Source organism: Triticum dicoccoides, chromosome 7B (genome assembly GCF_002162155.2).
Source record: "Triticum dicoccoides isolate Atlit2015 ecotype Zavitan chromosome 7B, WEW_v2.0, whole genome shotgun sequence".
NCBI lineage: Eukaryota > Viridiplantae > Streptophyta > Magnoliopsida > Poales > Poaceae > Triticum > Triticum dicoccoides.
In genome coordinates, this window is record NC_041393.1 from 647,049,949 (window position 1) to 647,069,436 (window position 19,488).

Genomic DNA, 19,488 nt, shown 5'->3' on the forward strand with positions numbered 1-19,488 from the left:
CGCTCGGGCAGGGCCCACGATCCTGCAACAAGGCCGAAGGCCGAGTCTGCATGATCCGAACAGAAGCGCGATCACCGGCAGCTGGAGACCGAGGCTCCATCGTTTGACCGCGAGCGCAATCATCGCTTGCCGCTGAAAGCGCGGCCGTTTCTTCCGATGGAGATTGCACCGCCGCGGCCGACGCACCCGTCTGGGAAGCCGGCAGGAACGCAGCCAGCGCCACCGGCGGCGTTATCCTGGGGCGCGGGAGTGGTCCCTTCCATGGCCGGATGCAAACCCCGCGACGTTGACGCGCTGGCACCGTCGGCGGCCGTGGCAACTCCGGCGAAGCAACCAGACCAGCAGTATTCTCATTCCTGCACGGCAACAAAGAATCGTGAGGAGAATCTGATTGTTCCTTGCCGGATGAGCTGCCGGTGCCCTTCTCCCACACCCTGGACGCCGGTGTGGGGTATCCCACGTCATTCCAGAACTCCTGCAGGAGCTCTGCGTCCGACCTCTTCTTCCTGGGCCGCACCATTGACCAGGAACCCTCCGGGGTATCATCGCATCCGTGAACATCATCCCTGGAGAGGACAGCGTCCACCACCTCATTCGCTAAGCGCCCGGCATCCGAGACCTCACCCGTCTCCTCCCCGACGTCAGCTAAGGCTTGAAATCTTGATCCCGAGCATGGCGAGGAGGAAGACAAAGAGGGTGACCGCGAGGCCGGCGAAAGGGCACCCGGAGCTAGCGTCAGCCGCCGCCGATCCGGAAAGACGCGAACGCCAACACGCACGACGCAGTCGAGAAGCACCACCTCATCTCCGCTCTTGATCCTCTCACCTGATCGGAGATGCCGCCCCTCGACGATCTTTCCGTCGCCGTTCCGGAGGAAGCACAACCCAGGTCGATCTAGGAATAGTGAGCCACTTTGCCACTCCGGCGAACCATCTAGCTTGGCGGTGGAAAAGGTCGCCGCCCAGCGCAGCGTTGGTAGAGGATCCGGCGGTTTCATCTAGCCACCCCTATGCCAAGTTCCTTCTCCGAAGGTGTGGCGAACGATATTCTTCAAATTCCTATCACCCTGGAGGGGTGGGGGGGTCGGATTTTGCACGGTGGCCTTTCACTAGGTTTTGCTAAGTAGAGATATACTTTAATTAAACTAATTAATTAATCCTAACAGAAACGACTACAGCAAGGGGAACAGAGAAACATTGCAAGGCGGTTGCAAATGTTAACACGGGAACTGGGCAGTTAATGCGGTGGATCCAGCTCGTACTTCAGGTACTTAAGGGGGGTGTTCGGAGTCCCTCCGCTCTAGACTCAGCTCATGCTGCTGCAGGCTAAAATAGTGAAGCTGGAAGATAGGTGCTCCGCAGATCCTGTAATTCCGCGGAATTGGTGGACAGCCGAACAGGCCGTGAAGTTTTCTTGATACTTGAGCGAGTACAAAACTTAATACACAGCATTTAAAGCCAGCTATCCAAATCTACTCCCTTCATTTTTATTTAGTCTGCGCATTAGTTTTGGTAAAAGTCAAGCTTTATAAACTTTAATCAAATTTATAAAAAATATATTAACACAAGCAATAACAAATCAATACAATTAGATTTATTATTGAATGTACTTTCACATCATATATATTTGTTATAATAAATGTTTATATTATTTTTTATAAATTTGGTCAGACATTATGAAAATTTGACTTCAGTCAACTTTAATATGTAGAGTAAATAAAAATGGAGGGAGTATATGCATAGGACTGGTGGTGATGTTGGGGGGATGGAGCATGTATGTGCTCCTGTGTATTAATTCCCCACCACGATGAGCCTATTCACTTGGAGAAAAGATTAGCCGACCACTAGGCTAAGCATTTAATGCAACGAGGTCAGCAGATGATTGGGCTGCCGATCTGTGCCGTACACATGACAGTTCCCGGTCGATTTAATGCAACGAGGTCAACAGATGATTGGGCTGCTGATCTGTGCCGTACACATGACAGTTCCCGGTCGATATGGCGAATACAAATGCTTTGCTAAGTGCATCTGATGGTGGCGGCAGCGTGTCGACCGTAAATCGCCGCAGCATAGCAGCGATCATGATGATATATAATAGGGCCTGATTGCACGTTCCCTCATCTTCCAGCTCCAGGCCCTTACTTAATCCATAAACCCCTCAGCCCTCCACCATGTGCCCCGAAAGAGCCCCAACCATGAACAGCAGTATTTAAGAGGAAGACTGCCGCGCTACGATATGCATCGATAGGCAACCCGGCGATGGCCTTCGAACCTCGTCCGTTCATCAGTGGCGGCGCCGGCCTTGATCACATGCAACGGCTCTTCCTCGACGCCGGCCGCGTCTCCGTGCTGGGCGGCTGGCTCGTCGTCACCTACTCCTCCGGCAACCCGGCTGTGGACGCCACGCACGTCTTCCTCGGCTTCGCGCTCCTGCTCCTCGGTGTCCTCCTGCTCACCTTCTCGCCTGCTGCGTGCCAGTTTCCATGGGCTCCCCAAGTCGGCGGCTTCGTTGCAAAGGCCGTCCTTAACCACCTCCTCGATCGCGCGGTCGAGGCAGCTCGGTTTTAGGAATGGCGATCAACAACGTCAATAAGGATAGGGAAAAGTATATTTTCTGTCTCTCAATTGTTTCAAAAGTATGGAAATGGTCCCCCAACTCCGAAACCAGCAAATCTCAGTCCCTTAACTTTTCAAACCGGATAACTTTAGTCCCTTGTGTCGGTTGGATGGTTTCGTGGCATGGTTTTAGTTGGCATTTTATCAAACACCTGTTGCGCGCCTGCCATATTTTCGAACCGTGGCGTCAGGGGTCCCACAGCAGGTCTACGATGTGCCCTTTGATGATGCCGAGGCCACGCCCAGCACCCTGCCCGGCGTCATAGTGCCTCCGATGAGTGGCTTTGCCCAGCAGGCCGAGAAGGAAGAGCTGGGCATGGCGGAGACCTCCATGGCGGCCGATCCTGCCCTTCTCTACCAAGCGCTGCTCCCTGTCCTACCTGTGCGGTCGCCGGTCGCTGTCCGTGGCCTCCTGGCCTGACCGCTCACACGATTGGCCGTACGGTGTCGCCGCCTAGTCGTTGTCCAACAGGTGAGCAGGACAGCACCACCACGCTACACTGAGAGGAGTAGCTGCGTACAACACGCGGGTTGCGATCGACCCGTCGCGAACTCGAGGGTCACCAGGGTGTCCATGGGCAACCTCATGCATGACACTATCGGATGCTACTGGGCGAATCCACGTCTAGGCTCGACTTCGGCAGTCCGCCTTCGCTCTCTGCACCGTCGAGGTGCTCAAGGACATGCTTCTCGAGCTCCAGGCATATGCGGCTGAGGCACGGGCTCCTCTCCCGACGAGAGTTTGGGCGTGCAGGACGACTGCCTTCGCTATGCTGGCGGGTCGTTTACGTGTGTTGATTGTGAGTGTGTTTCAATCCGGCGAAAATTTATCTAGTACGGAGCTAGCTAGCATCCTTGTGAATCGACCCAGCACCTCTACTGTACGCACGTGTTGTCTTCCCGCCGAAACCAAGCTAGCTTCGGTACTACATACGCAATCAAGACGGAAAGTGCTGCAACCGAGACCAGCTAGCTACGCCTCCTCTGTGTCGCCGGTGGCGCTCAGGCGTGATGCTATTGCCGGGACGAGCTGCTGATCGAGGAGGTACTGCAGCCCTCCGGCCGGCGCCCGTTGCCGCGAGTTCCTGCACGAGCGGTGGCTCCACGACGTGGCAGTCAAACTGTGTGACCAGGCGGTCAAACCTGTAATGTGTCTGGTTTTACTCAAAACCATGTCCACGTCAGCACAAAAACCACCCAAGCGACATGAGGGACTGAACTTAACCGCTTTTAAAAATTGAGGGACTAAGATTTGCTGGTTTGAGAATTGAGGGACCATTTTTATACTTTTGAGAGAATTGAGGGACGAAAAATATACTTATCCCATAAGGATATGCAGCTCCTGTCCTCTGTGCGTGAGAATGTAAAGCTGCAACTTCTGGCCCAGATGTTGTCTTTGCCGTCGTTCAGTGTACTTGTTGGCATCGCCTACTGTTCACGATCTTTTTCAAAATTTCTCCTTTTAAAACCGTAGCTGATGCGTTTGACAGACTACATGAACTTCTTTGCCTCCGTTCTCACAGTCTGTGATGGACGGTCAAAGGTTCATTGTTTTGTTTTTTCTTTTTGATGAGTAAAAATTCAGTGTATTGGTTATGTTGGGCTGCCTCAGTCTGCAGATGGGAGCAAACCCACGATAGGCCCGCAATAAAATGGATCGGACTAGAAAAAGTGGGCATGCCATCTCACGTTAGGCCCATCCTTTTCGAAAAAATAAAAGTTGCAAATCCCATGGAGACGCTTCCGGAGACTGCCTGGTGGGGACGGACTCCGCGCAACTGCCTCTCGAACGGACTCGTACGTTCTGTTCAGCTCGCGCTTGAGCTGAACCGTGACGTAACCGAGCCGTTCTCCTGTTCGGGACGAAGGAATTTTACGGGAATTGTGGTGGTTTCCTTTCTTTCGCTATTTTTTTTTCTTTAGGAGCGTTCGGTACAAAGAAAACAACCCAACCAATTCCAAAGGAAAGGCTTTTTAACCTGAGCTTTTCATGGGAACTGAAACATCCGCCAGAATCTCATTTTTCGCGTAGGCCCGAGGCAAACTGGCGCAGTGTAGGAGTACTGGATTTGACATGTCTCGCTCCAGAAGTGGGGTAGACCTGGTTTACATGGACCATGCATGGACCTGTGTTGCTCAAACGATGGTGGTGCATGTGGTCTATGTTCACATGTAACAACGATTCACCCAGTCGCAGGCACAGCAGGTTGTCCTTGATTTTTTAATCCAGCCATAAGCGCATTCTATCTCCTGTACAACTACACTGGCTTCCTGCGTTCCCAGCACCACTAGTTAAAAAAATTCCTCCAATTTCAAAAAAATCCTCCGCGACACAAAGGGTGTGTTTGGTTGCCTGGGTGCCTCTAGCCTGCATCGCATGAGGGATGCTGGCTGATCGTGGCCTGGTTGAGGTGATGCAAGGATGAGCTGAGATTGGTGTTTGGTGGACTGTATGAGATTGCTGCTCGAAACATGTTGTATACGGCATATTTTGTTTGGTAGGCTGCACTGGTGACTAATTCTGTTAACTCTTCTCCTTCAATTTTAATCATTTCAATTGGATCTGGACCATTCCATGGACAGAGAAACAAGTAAAACAAATCTAAACTAAAATCTGAACCCAAACTGTCGGATGAAGTGCACGCAATGTCACTGTCCAAGGGAGACGTCTCTGGTAGATCGTAGATGGGGCTATGGGAAGGAGATGATCGTGGCGGGGATGGACCAGCCAGAAAACATTCCGGCGCCGGAGATTCGATTGCAGCAGCTGTATTGGCGGCGGTGTCGCGGTTCAAGAGCAGAGATGGGGGAGAAACATGACGCCAGTTGCAGTTCGCGGCGCGCACAGGGCCGGCCCTGAGGGGGGGCAGAGGGGGCGGCCGCCCCGGGCCCCCAAACTTGAGGGGCCCCCGATCAGGTATGTAGAGGTAGGCTTGGGTCTGCCATCGGCCAGAAAAAAAGTCAATGGATGGGCTTCACGCTGTGCAAGCAGGCAACTCGCACACAGGCCGATCCCAGTTATCGATTTGTTTCGCTAGAAAATGCGACCGATTCTTTACTTCACGTAGAAAAATAAGAAGGCTATCGATCCGGCGACTCCTCACCCCTTTCTATCGCAGCAATTCGCAACCTAGGCCGCCGCCGCCGTGCCCTGCTAATTTTCTGCCGCCTCCTGCTAATTTTCTTCCTAGTTTGCCGCCGCCGCCACCAATTTCAATTGCCGAGGCCCCCATCGTCACGCCGTTTGCCTGCTCCTCCGTCTCCAGACTCTCTAGGCGTAGTATGGGTAGCCACACACATTAACGCACATCACCAAGGCATGTCATATTGCTGTTCCTAAGATGCATATCCGTGCTATATTGATGCGTGTTTTTTGTTCAGCGTCGTCCAGACTCTCGAGATGTCATACCGTCATCGCCGAGCGTCCAATCAGGCAATCACTGAGGTATACGATATTATCATTCTCTATGCTTGTTCTGCTAATTTATTTATACGTACATGATACATGGTGCATGGCTTGGATTGTTCAACCTTTGATGCAATTTTCTTGGCCTGCTATTATTCAGCTACCCCTTTTTTTTGGCATGAGTCGAATTTTCCGCCATCCCACCAAGTCCGATATGTCCTCTCGTAATGGCCGACCGCCGTCCACCACTATCCTTAGGTGTTGCACTGCCGCGTCTTCCTGCCCAAGTGACTTCCTCCACCGTCGGGATGCCACCTCTGCAACCATCACTCTAGTGACTCCTCTGGCATCGGCGACCCCATGACACTCGCAAATATCCACCTTCGACTCCCCGCCACTGGTGATACCGAGGGTCTCGCTGGGGTGCCGTATGCCACCTCACCTTTTTCTCTAGGAAAATAAATCAACGTCGTTGACATTTAGCAAAAGTACTTCCTCTGGAGTCAAACTCCGTAAAGTTTGTCCATATTAGATTAACAAATATCGACATTTATAGAATATGAAAATTAAACATCTAATGACAGACATGGAGGCATGATGTTTATGTTAATTTGTGTCATTGTCATGATGTTTACGTTAAGGGGCCCCGAGTTTCGTTTCCGCCCCGGGCCCCCAAAATCTCGGGCCCCGAGTTTCGTTTCCGCCCCGGGCCCCCAAAATCTCAGGACCGGCCCTGGGCGCGCAGGTGCTCCCCTCTCCCTGATCCCCCTTCTTCCTCTCCGCCCGTGGCGGGCGGCGTGGCGAGGTCCGGCGAGCTCGTAGGCATGCGCGCGTGCGCGGGCCGATGGCAGAGTTCGGCGGTGGTGGACCCTGATGTTGTCGTCCTCCGGCGAGGGCGTGGAGGAGCGCCGGCTACGTCGTCCTCCGGCGAGGGCGGGGAGGAGCGCCGACGAGAGCGGGGAGGAGGGCCGGTGGCGGCGTCCTATGGCGAGGGCGGCGGCGTCGGTGGGAAGAAGATAGGAGACGATGGGGTTGAGAGCGAGGCGAACAGGCAAGGACGAGCCTGCACGAGAGAAACGCTCGGATCCTGCGTTCCTCTCAGCCTGGCTGAGAGGCCTATTTTTGCATCGCCTGGGCCAGGCTAAGGAGGCCATGCAGCAAACCAAACATGGGCTATTTTGCATCCGAGATGCGAGCCAGGTGCGAGCCACCCATCCAAACACGCCCAAAGCAATCGATCCTTAGCTCTCGCGATCCTCTCTCTGCGTCAAGGTATGCGCCCGCTATCGATTCCCCCTTTCCCCCAAGCTATCTGGATTTTGCATATGTGCGATCCGTTGACTTGGTCAACGCGATGAGAGAATGAGCTCGTAGAAGCAACAGCAATTTCCGTAGATCCGTGTAGCTTGGTGGAATTTGGTGTACCCACGTTCATGTTTTTGTTCATAATATGCCAGTAGATTAATAAAACATCGAGCTGTTGTTGGTGTATGCGCTCCTGATCAATTTTTTTGGTCTAGATTCCAATCTAAGGAAATTGCTGTCCCGTGATGGTTATCTAGAGTTGAACTAGAGTTGTTGATTGGATACTTTCATCGATTAGTGCTGGGCATACTGTTGTAGATTCTTGTTTATTGATGCATCTGATTATTCCTCCTCTGGTTCATGATCTGCCTCATTGTTATTCAATATCTGCTTTACTCTTTCTGCAATTTTGCACTTAATTCAGCATCTGTTGTTTGCCTTGAGCTGCAGTTAGATCGGCTTGTTATAAAAATCTGCTTAATTTAAATTGGAAGTTAATCCAACGGTTAGGTTATTCTCTTCCAGTCCGTCTTCGATGTACTCATACACACGTCTATACATGGTTCCTGTGCTGATTTTATTTGTAACATTCAGCTGCAGAATTTTTTATCGTAAGATTTAGACAATCTCATTTAACTGTTTTGTGACTCTGTTTGTCTCTTCATATACAACCCTACCATGCTGACTTATCTTGCTTTGTAAGTATTAATTTATATAAACTGGAAATACTACTCCCTCGGTCTCAAATAAGTGCCTCATTGTTTCAAGAGTAATAATTTCTATAAACTGAAGTTGAGACAGTTATTTTGGGACTGAGGGAGTAGATCATAAGAGTTAGATATGCTTCTGTTCTTGTTTGCTCTGAGGTTTTTATTTATCATATTTACTATCTATCAGAAACGTATAAGATTGCAGTGTTTCATTGCTTTGTTCATCTGTTCTTACACTTTTAACTTGGTGATTTAGCATGCATGGTTTCAAGTTGCCCTGTATGCATATCTATTACCAGATTTAGATTATCAGAGTCTTTGTTTCATAAATTTATTGATCTGTTCATATGCATGTCTAACTAGGCTACTTATTTCCACTTTTGTTTGCAGATGCAGATCTTTGTGAAGACCCTCACTGGCAAGACCATCACGCTTGAGGTTGAGTCATCTGACACGATTGACAATGTAAATCCCACCGGATCAGCAGCGGCTCATCTTTGCTGGCAAGCAGCTTGAGGATGGGCGAACACTTGCTGATTACAATATCCAGAAGGAATCCACCCTCCATCTGGTGCTCAGGCTCAGGGGTGGCATGCAAATCTTTGTGAAGACCCTCACCGGCAAGACCATCACCCTCGAGGTTGAGTCTTCCGACACGATCGATAATGTCAAAGCGAAGATCCAGGACAAAGAGGGCATCCCCCCAGACCAGCAGCGGTTGATCTTTGCCGGCAAGCAACTTGAGGATGGACGCACTCTTGCTGATTACAACATCCAAAAAGAATCCACTCTGCACTTGGTTCTCCGTCTCCGTGGTGGCATGCAGATATTTGTCAAGACCTTGACCGGCAAGACCATTACCCTGGAGGTTGAGTCTTCAGACACAATCGACAATGTGACGGCGAAGATTCAGGATAAGGAGGGCACCCCCCCGGACCAGCAGCGCTTGATCTTTGCAGGCAAGCAGCTTGAGGATGGACACACCCTTGCTGATTACAATATCCAGAAGGAATCCACATTGCATCTGGTGCTCCGCCTTCGTGGTGGCATGCAGATCTTCGTCAAGACCCTGACTGGCAAGACCATCACCCTTGAGGTTGAGTCTTCTGACACAATCGACAACGTGAAAGCTAAGATCCAGGACAAGAGGGTATCCCCCGGACCAGCAGTGTTAGACTAAGTATATAGTAGATATACGTGTTGTAACATAACCGGTATTTGTACGGTTACCTCTTATAAATATATGACAGCCGTGCCCACCAAGGGCATCGAGCATTGTTCCAAACCCTAGTTTGTCTAACATGGTATCAGACGACGCGTTCGATCCGCGCCGTGCTTCCGCTTCCTCTGCCGCCGCCGCGCCGGCTTCCGCCGCCGTGCCGCCTCCGTCAACCCTAGCAATGGACTCGCCGTTCATGGCTTCTGCACCGCTCGCCTGGGCCCGTCCGAGCGCTTCGCGCCCGCCCGCGCCCCAATCGCTAGCGCCTCGATCGCCTGCGCTCGCGCCCCCGTTCGCCCGTGACGCGCCCCTGCCAGCTGCTTCCTTCGATCGCATGCAGATGCCCCCGATCGCCCGCGATGCATACGGCGGGGCTCGCGATGCATCCCAGGCGTACTACGGCGGGACTTGCGATCCGTCCCTAGCACACTACTGTGGGACTCAGCATGCTGCGCCGCCGGTCTCCAGTCCTCCTGGTTCTCCCGTCCAAGCGCCCTACGGCGGGCCCTATCCGCCGCCGTACGTCACGCCGTCGCCGCCGCCGTACGCTGCGCCGGTACCGTATGCCTCGTCCTCCGCGGTGCCCTACGAGGCGTCGTACGGCGCGCCCTACGCTGCCCCTGTGCTGAACGTCGCGCCGCTGCAGCCCTACGGTGTCCCACCTCTGGCGCCCCACGGTCATCACCAACACTACCGCGTGTCCCCGCCGGGTGATGCGCTGACTCCGTACAACGCTCCTCTGACGTACGACTCGCAGCTCTCCGCACCGGTGGCTGAACCAGGACCGTTCCACTTCGCTCATCTGGTAACGGTGAAGCTCTCTGCTGATAACTACCTCCTGTGGCGCGCTCAGGTGTTGCCGCTGATGCGTAGTCACTACCTTGAGGGGTATGTCGACGGTACGCTGTCGTGTCCCCCGGCCACAGTTCCGGTACCCTCGGCCACTGGTGGCTCCGTCATGGTGACCAACCCTGCTCATCGTCGATGGATTGCTCAGGATCAGGCTATTCTGGGTGCTATTCAGTCCTCGCTCACTCCTTCCGTGGCTGGCATGGTGGTCTTTGCCACGACGTCGAGAGATGCATGGGCTACACTCGATTCCAGCTTCTCCTCGCAGTCGCTGGCCCGTTCATCTGCCATTCGTAACCAGCTGGGTGAGGTCAAGAAACATGATCTCTCTGTCACGGCCTTCTTCAACAAGGTCAAAAGTCTAGCTGATACACTGTCGTATATTGGGAAGCCTCTCCGTGATGAGGAGTTTACTTCGTTCATTCTCAATGGGCTTGATGAGAACTATGATTCTCTTGTTGAAAACATCAATGGACGTGACACGCCGATGCCGCCTCGCGACCTCTACGCGTGCCTCCTCAACACCGAACAGCGGCTTGCTGCCCGCCGCTCCGTTGGCGTCTATACAGAGGGCCCGTCTGCCAATGCTGCTCTCCGCGGGGGTGCCCGTGGTGTCAAGCAGAAAGCGCCGTCCACGGGTAACCAGCCCCGTCCACTCGCCTCGCCTCCTCCTCCGACTGGCCGCAAGCGGCTACACTGCAAGGCCTGTGGTGGTGGAGTTGAGTGTCAACTTTGCGGCATTGAGGGGCACTTGGCGTCTCGCTGTCATCGTCGCTTTAAACGTGATTGCCTTGGCATTGGGAACAATGGGAAAGGTAACGAGAAGCAGGCTGCCCTTGCTACACAGGAGCCTGGGTTCACTCCTTCGTATTCGTGGACCCTGCATGGTACATGGACACAGGTGCCACGGACCACTTGACGAGCCAGCTTGACAAGCTGGCCACTCGCCAGGCCTACACCGGTCATGATCAGGTCCGCACTGCCAATGGATCAGGTATGCCCATCTCACATGTTGGTCAGGCATCTCTTCTTTCACGTACCACTAAAACCTTGCGTCTTCTTGATGTCCTTCGTGTTCCTTCCGTCACACGTAGTTTACTCTCGGTTCCTAAATTAACTCGTGACAACAATGTGTTTGTTGAGTTTCACCCTTTTCATTTTTTTTGCTAAGGACCGAGACATGAGGGAAGTTCTACTTAGTGGTCGAGCTCGCGATGGATTATATGCACTTGATGTGCCCCGAGCCCATGCACGAGTTCCTCAAGTTTTCAGTGGTGTTCGGGTGTCATCGTCACAGTGGCACTCTCGCCTTGGCCATCCTGCCACTCCCATTGTGCGCCATGTGCTTCATCGTCATAGTCTTCCCGTTGAGTCGAGTAATAAGGAGTTTTTAGTGTGTGATGCCTGTCAACAAGGCAAAAGTCATCAGTTGCCTTTTTCTGTATCGAGTCGTGTTGTCAAGGCTCCTCTCGAACTTGTGTTTTCAGATGTGTGGGGCTATGCCCAAACCTCTGTCAGTGATCACAACTATTATATCAGTTTCATAGATGCTTTCAGTCGCTTTACTTGGATTTATCTTATTAAGCACAAATCGGATGTGTTTCATGTTTTTCTGCAATTTCAAGCACATGTTGAGCGCTTACTTAAGCACAAAATTATCAATGTTCAATCTGACCGGGGGGGGGGGTGAATACCGTAATCTCAACACCTTCTTCCAGAAGTTTGGCATCTCACACCATGTGTCTTGTCCTCATACACATCAGCAGAACGGTGCAGCTGAGCGCAAGCACCGTCACATCGTTGAAACTGGTCTAACACTTCTTGCACATGCCTCTGTTCCTTTCCGGTTCTGGAGCGATGCTTTTGTTACTGCTTGTTTTTTGATAAACAGGACTCCCACACGACTTCTTCACATGAAGTCTCCCCTCGAGGTGTTGCTTCATGAAACTCCAGATTACTCCTTCCTCAAAGTGTTCGGTTGTGCGTGTTGGCCACATCTTCGTCCATACAACAAGCATAAACTTGAGTATCGATCAAAAAAGTGTGTATTCCTTGGGTACAGTCCTCTCCACAAAGGTTACAAGTGTCTCCATATACCGACGAACCGCGTTTACATTTCCTGTGACGTTGTGTTCGATGAGACTGTCTTCCCTTTTTCCACATTCACATCATCCACTGATACCCCCGTCACCGAGTTGCACTCTTTTCCAGTTTTGCCTGCTCAATTTGTGGATGCTGCATATTCTCCTATGTTGTTGCCTAACCATGGTGCAGGGACTGGACGAGGTGCACGACTTGAGCTTCTTGAGGATGATCATGCGGCCTCACCTGAGCTAGCCGCCACTACGTCGGCTGTGCCTACTGCCACGCAGGTTGTTCACGACGTCGACCACGAGTGCATGGGGCATGCAAGTGGACTTGACAAGGCACCCACGTCGCCTGTGTCCGTGGTCTTGTTGCCACCTGGGCCGGCCGATTCATTGGCGCTGTCGCCTGGGTCACCTGGGGACGTGGCCTCGCTGCTGCCTGGGCCGGCTGCCCCCGCAGCATTGCCGCCTGGGCTGGCCGATCCCGCGGCGCTGCCCCATGGGCCAGCAGCACCTGCGGCGCTGTAGCCTGGGCAGACAGCCTCGCCAAGTGTTGCATCGCCTGGGTCATCATCTTCCGGCTTGTCTTCGCCGACCACCCCAGCCGCGTCTTCTTCGCCGCTGATGGACAGTGGTTCCTCTATGGTGCCTGCTCCACCGCCACCTCCGCCTGTCGTCCTGCGTCCTCATACTCGCAGCAAGAGTGGCATCTTCCAACCGAAGAAGCGCACTGATGGCACTGTTGCGTGGCTTGCAGCCTGTATGGCGCATACTGAGGCTGACCCTACGACTGAACCACGACATTTTCAGGCAGCACTTGGTATTCCACACTGGCGTGCTGCAATGGAGGAGGAGATTCATGCACTTCAATGAAACAACACTTGGCGCTTGGTTCCACATCCATCTGGTGTCAATGTCATTGACTCTAAATGGGTCTTCAAGGTGAAGAAACATGCTGATGGTTCCATTGAGAGATACAAGGCACGTCTGGTTGCCAAGGGTTTCAAACAACGGTATGGCATTGATTATGCAGACACATTCAGTCCTGTTATTAAACCAACCACTATTCGTGTTCTTCTTTCCTTGGCTGTTACTCGAGGATGGTCACTTCGACAGCTTGACGTTCAGAATGCTTTCCTCCATGGAGTTCTGGAGGAAGAGGTTTATATGCGTCAGCCACCTGGTTTTGTTGATCCTGCTCAGCCACATCATTTGTGTAGTCTTGACAAAGCCCTATATGGACTGAAACAGGCCCCTCGTGCGTGGCATACACGTCTTGGCACTGCTCTTCGTGCTCATGGGTTTGTGCCTTCTGCAGCAGACACGTCTTTGTTTATCTTTCAGCGACCGGAGGTGACTATGTATATTCTGGTCTATGTTGATGACATCATCCTTGTTAGTTCGTCCGTTGCTGCTACGGATCGGCTTGTGTCCTCTCTTGGTGCTGACTTTGTTGTTAAGGATCTTGGCAGACTGCCTTATTTTCTGGGTCTGGAAGTTCATCCTTCTGATGGTGGTTTGACCCTTACTCAGAAGAAGTACTCCCAGGACCTCCTACGTCGTGCAGGTATGTTGCAGTGCAAGCCTGCTACGACTTCCATGTCTGTCAGAGACAAACTGACCGCTCTTGCTGGTGACTTGCTCTCTCCTGAGGATGCCACTGAGTACCGCAACATTGTTGGTGGGTTGCAGTACTTGCTTATCACTCGACCAGACATATCGTTTGCAGTAAACCGAGTGTGCCAGTATCTTCATGCGCCGCGTGATTCTCACTGGTCAACTGTTAAGCGCATCTTGCGCTATGTTCGTCACACTGGTTCTTATGGTCTTCATCTTCAGTCGGCGCCTTCTGGACTGATCTCTGCATTTTCTGATGCCGACTGGGCTGGTAGTCCTGATGACAGGCGATCCACGGGGGGACATGATGTGTTCTTTGGACCTAACTTGATCGCCTGGCAAGCTCGCAAGCAAGCTACGGTATCTCGGAGTAGTACCGAAGCTGAGTACAAGGCGGTTGCTAATGCCACAGCTGAGATCATGTGGGTGCAGTCGTTGCTTCGGGAGTTGAAGGTCTCTCCCACTCAGCCACCTGTCCTTTGGTGTGATAACATCGGTGCTACATATCTTTCATCCAATCCAGTGTTTCATGCCCGAACGAAGCACATTGAAGTTGACTATCACTTTGTGAGGGAACGTGTTGCTCAGAAGCTTCTTCAGATCAAGTTTGTTCCTTCTAAGGATCAGCTTGCTGACATTTTCACTAAACCCTTGCCCTTGCCTTCTTTTGAAGGATGTTGACGCAATCTTAACATTCTGAGTGTTTTAGGACATAGTTAAGATTGAGGGAGGGTGTTAGACTAAGTATATAGTAGATATACATGTTGTAACATAACCGGTATTTGTACGGTTACCTCTTATAAATATATGACAGCCGTGCCCACCAAAGGCATCGAGCATTGTTCCAAACCCTAGTTTGTCTAACAAGCAGCGCCTGATCTTCGCTGGTAAGCAGCTCGAGGATGGTCGCACTCTGGCAGATTACAACATTCAGAAGGAGTCTACTCTCCACCTGGTGCTACGCCTTCGTGGCGGCAGTGAGTTCTTTGTGCTTTGGTAGTTTGATTTGCAAATCTGTCAGCTTCTCCATCGTCTCTTGTTATGCCAGAGTTCATTATGTCGTGTTTTCACTCAAACTCTGCAATCCTGCCTTTTAGCAGTTTGTTATGAAATATGTGAACCTGAACCTTCTTATTTCTTGATAAGCTGAATTGTCATACCCAGGTTCTATGACCCTTTCTCCTCATCATAGATGTTCAGTTCGTAACACAGTCGAATATAGATGGGTCGCCCCGGTTCCAATCAATCGAATATGAACAAGTGATGCACTAAAATTTCTTGTATTTATGTCATATGCGATGACTGTTGGTCAGAATCGATTATTTGTTTGAATGCTTGCTCTTGTTTTGACTCCAGTTGCATAGTATAGGAGTGAATATTACACATGCAGGCTGTAGTTTTCGGGGCTCCAGTCTTGGTGGCCTTCTCTCGTCTTCTCATTGGTTATGTGAAGTCTGTCATGTACTCATGTGTCTGAAACTCTTTATCTGCCATTTGTGAGAACATCTGTTGCTGCCTTTGAGCAGCTGCTTGGTCTATGTTATGATGAATTAGGGAACCCGCATCTTGCTATTCCCCCTGAATCTTCTTATCCTCTAACTATCGTTGTTTTGTGCCGGTCCGTATGTCGTTTTCGCTCTCATAAATAATATTCAACAAATTGTGATTCATTTAGCAACTGATTTTTATCTTCCGTTCCCCGCAAAAAAAAAAATCTTCCGTTTTTACTCATTTTCATAATTCTTCTAATTTCTTTACTCGCCAATAAGAAAAATTAATCCAAAATCAGTGCCTTAAGAATCATAATTTTGATTTAGTAAAGGGAAATGATGAAGAACGGGTGACCGCTCTCGGCGTGCGCCCGTCGCACGATGTACGAGATCGTGCACTCCCCACATATCCTTATCCTCTCGCAACGAATCCTTCTCCATCTAGCCCATGATGTTGTCATTGCAAGCGTTTTTCTCCTTCATCTAGTAAATTGCAAAAGACCATCATAATTGGGGATCCTAATTCACAAAACCGCCACCATCCTTCTACACCATGTGGGTAGTCGGGCGAGACGTGCTTTGGGGGAAGTTGGTGCTAGGGTTCGGCATGCCTAGATTTTGATCGAAGTCGTCTAACGGCATGTCACGGGCGCCGTCTCGCCTCGACCACGTGGCGCCTGACAACGGGCCCCACCGATCAGAAATCCACCCAAACGCCATAAATCACTGCATCAACATTTTTTTGAAAACTGTCACCCCAATGTTGGCGTTTTTTTAAAAGAAACCAAATGGTGGCAGTTTTGTGAATTAAGGCCTCCAATTGCGGTGTTTTTTTGCAATTTACACTCGCCCATCTCTGTGGCACCTCACCAAAGTCACCATCTCTTCCCTCAACACTTCGACCCGTTGGGTGTAGGGGCGGCGCTGCTGCAGCAGCCAACAACCGATAGCTGATGCATGCTGCTAGGGTGAGCCACCATGGGGCGGAGAAGAAGGCGACACCCTCTCCCTCTCAAATTCGCATGCTTATCGTCCCCCGCGCACCCTCATCTCCCGCACACAAACTGCAAAGGCTCCCGAGGTGCTACATGGACGGGTACCATGCGCTGCAACGGTGATGGTCGGGGGTGCTCAGAAGGTTGCGGCCGGGGAAGCTGCGAGACGCTAGCATGCTAGACTGTGACCGGCTACGACATGCATGTCGTGGAGCTGCAACCACGGGACCTTTAAATTTGTATGTGTATTTTTGGTTAATAAATTGGCTGCATGCATCATTCTAATTCAAAGGCCGTGGGCTTTTCTTCTTTTTTTTAAAGAAAAAAAGAGAGCGGAGGCAGAGACCGGCACTTGCGAAGCTGGCATCGTTTTTTGCTGAAGGCATAGAAAGCCGGGGTCGCGAGTGTTGGCACAGATGAGAAGGCACGGTGTTGCCATCGGTGACGGTTGGCGCTGCCATGGCTGCAACGGGGGCAATAACTGTGAGTGTGACAGCGAGGTGTCTAGGAGGGGACGCACGCTGCACACGACGGGTGGAGCCGCATGGTAACGAAAGCCAGTTTTTTTCCTGTGCGTACCATCACACACTTGAGGATAGTGATCGAACGGCCCATGTGAAAACAATCCTACGGTGCTGAGTTTGACCGATCTGACTTTGTGCCTGTCCCCCGGCGCCTTTTGTAGAATTTTGATTTCAGAAATCCTGTTCCCCTTACCATGAGGCAGGATAACTACCTGAGCAAAACGGGTAACAACCGTCCCAAGATTGAACTAATACATAAGATAGCATCGCTCGTTTGATTTAATTTCCACTTTACTCGTTTGTACTGTTGTTGCAAAGGAGTAGTATTCAAAAGTTTAGAGCGTAGATTCACAACTCTAAACTAAAAAAAAGACATCTGCAGACTGATAATGCCGAGATTTGTAAGTGCTCAGAGAGAAACAAGACCCAACTAAATTACTGATGCCTCATATGTATGGTAATATGGAACGATATAATGTATTTTAGGCTATCTAGATGACGATGATGATCTACCGCGACTCGGCGGACGGCGGCGTGCTGCTGCTGGAGTCACCCTTGGATCCGCCGAAGAAGGGCTCGCCGAGCACGGAGCTGACCTTGTTCTTCATGCTCGCCCAGTGCTCCTTCGCCGGCGCCTCGAGCTGCCGGTACTGGTCTTTGGCCAGCTCCACCGTCCTCTTGAAGTACGACGACGCTGGCGCCTGCGCCGCCTCCTTCTCCGGCACCGCCGCTGCCGCTCCCTTGTTCTCCATCAGGTCCCGAAAACTGAGATCGGTTGATCGAAAACTTGCGTGCGTGAAGAAGTTGTCGCTGCCTGTGTTGCTATGGTGGCCAGGAGGTCGTGGGGTCGTGCCTACTTATATGGGGTCGGTCATGAGCCGCCGTCTGTCTTGAGAAGGAAGCCGGGGCCGTCGCAGCCTTGGAGTAGGAGGAAAGAAAGAAACAGAAACCGAGCCGAGGAAGAGAAAGAGAGCTTCCCGTTAACCTCTGGATGACTACTGGATAAGAATACAAATTGGCCACATGATGACACGAGGAACTACTACTTCGGTGATGTTAAAAAAAGGGAACTACTACTTCGGATCATGGAATTATGGAAGAAAAGAAGTAAAAACAAATTCTTGGGTCCGGATTGGAAGTAAACACCGACTCTTTTCTTCGATTTCCAAAGTGCAAACGGAGCGGGAACGGAAACTGTTCGTTCTCTCTGCTTCCCTCGTCCGTTTCTTCCTTGTCCCCTGTTGAGAGATAATTTGGCAATGCAGTATTCGCTGTATTGATTATACGTCTATATATATATATATATCTTTATCTTTATCTTTACCTAATATATATATATTTTATATTTATATATTATATTATATTATATATATATATATAATAAATAAAGAGAATTGGGTTTCTGTCGTCCGTCGTCGTGGCAGTTTTTCAAAAAGGCCCCTCGGTTTAAATGATATCAACCCGCACTCCCTGTTTTAGTAAATAATAAAGCATCTAGACTGTTTCTGACCGCACCGGCAGTGTTGGAGGCCGCCGCGGCGAACGGGGTGCACAGGGTGGCGTAGCAGGGGCTCCCGGCGAGTGGGGAGCAGGAGGCGCAATGCATCCCAGCGCCGCACCACGACAGCGAGCCCGTGGCTCACCTGTCGCCCACCAGCGCGGACTCTGAGGCCATCCCGACGGAGAGAATCAGGATGAGGAGGATGCCGCTGCAGCGAGCCATCCCGACGGCGAGGGCGGCCATCGTACGCTCGCTCGCTTGCTGTCCGCCGCCGGCAGTCCCCTCCGGCCTTGACGCGGACGGGAGGGAGAGACCCCTGATGTCGATGTCTCCATCACGCGGCGCGTCACACGCGGATCTCGTCGGAGAACCTGAGGGTGGCCGTCCAAGGGGAAGGAGTGGAAGAGGACGCCGGCATGCAAGCTGTGCGAGGTGCAGATCCAGCTGAAGGTCTGCCGCGACCGCACCGTGGCCGGGGCGTGCGCCGACGGCCTGCAAGCATAGAACGAGATGAGAGAGAGAGAGAGAGAGAGAGAGAGAGAGACGCGCGCGCGCACACACACAGGGGAGAGGGAGCGGAGGGGACGAGACCCGGTGGCGGCGCTCGCTCCGGTGGAACGGGGGGATGCCAGCGACTTTGCACATCTAGCGCTGCATATTTGTGGAAGCACGGGGATGAGAAAGAGGGATGGAGCTAGAGAATGGAGCTGGATGCAGATGAATCTCGGTGGGTGGAGACGAATGGATAAGATAGCGGTGGAGGTACACACGTGACGACCTGATGGTGTTACGTGGCTTCTACTTAGCCCCAACATTGTTTTTATAATATTTCTTGCGTTTAGGCCAATACTTAATAGTGCAAGAAAATTATTGGAATGAAATATAATCTCCAAATCAAACCTTTCAATTAAAAAAACTACATAATCAAAATCATTAGAATTCAAATCTTTTGATAATTTATAAAATACTTTATATGAATTATTAAACTCTCAAAGAGTATGCAAGGGCATCTCCAACACCGATCCTTAAAATGCCTGCAACCGTCCAGACAGCATGGTGCGGCCGTGTTTCGCCAGCCAACACGGGCATGTGTCGATCTGCCGACCGGTCCGGACTTACTTTCTGCCGCAATCCTAAAACAAAATGTGGGATTTACGGGTGTCCAGACCA

The 19,488-nt window shown here is 51.3% G+C and overlaps 1 protein-coding gene across 1 annotated transcript; it reads right to left on the reverse strand.

Moving 5' to 3' along the window:
* Nucleotides 1-17,248: 17,248 nt before the first annotated feature.
* On the reverse strand, nt 17,249-19,035 carry LOC119340667. Its single transcript, XM_037612589.1, has 2 exons — nt 18,880-19,035; nt 17,249-18,810 (listed from the first exon to the last, which is right to left on the reverse strand). The coding sequence occupies exons 1-2, from the start codon at nt 18,961-18,963 to the stop codon at nt 18,457-18,459; spliced, it is 438 nt and encodes a 145-aa protein (XP_037468486.1). The 5' UTR covers nt 18,964-19,035; the 3' UTR covers nt 17,249-18,456.
* Between the last annotated feature and the right edge of the window lie 453 nt (nt 19,036-19,488).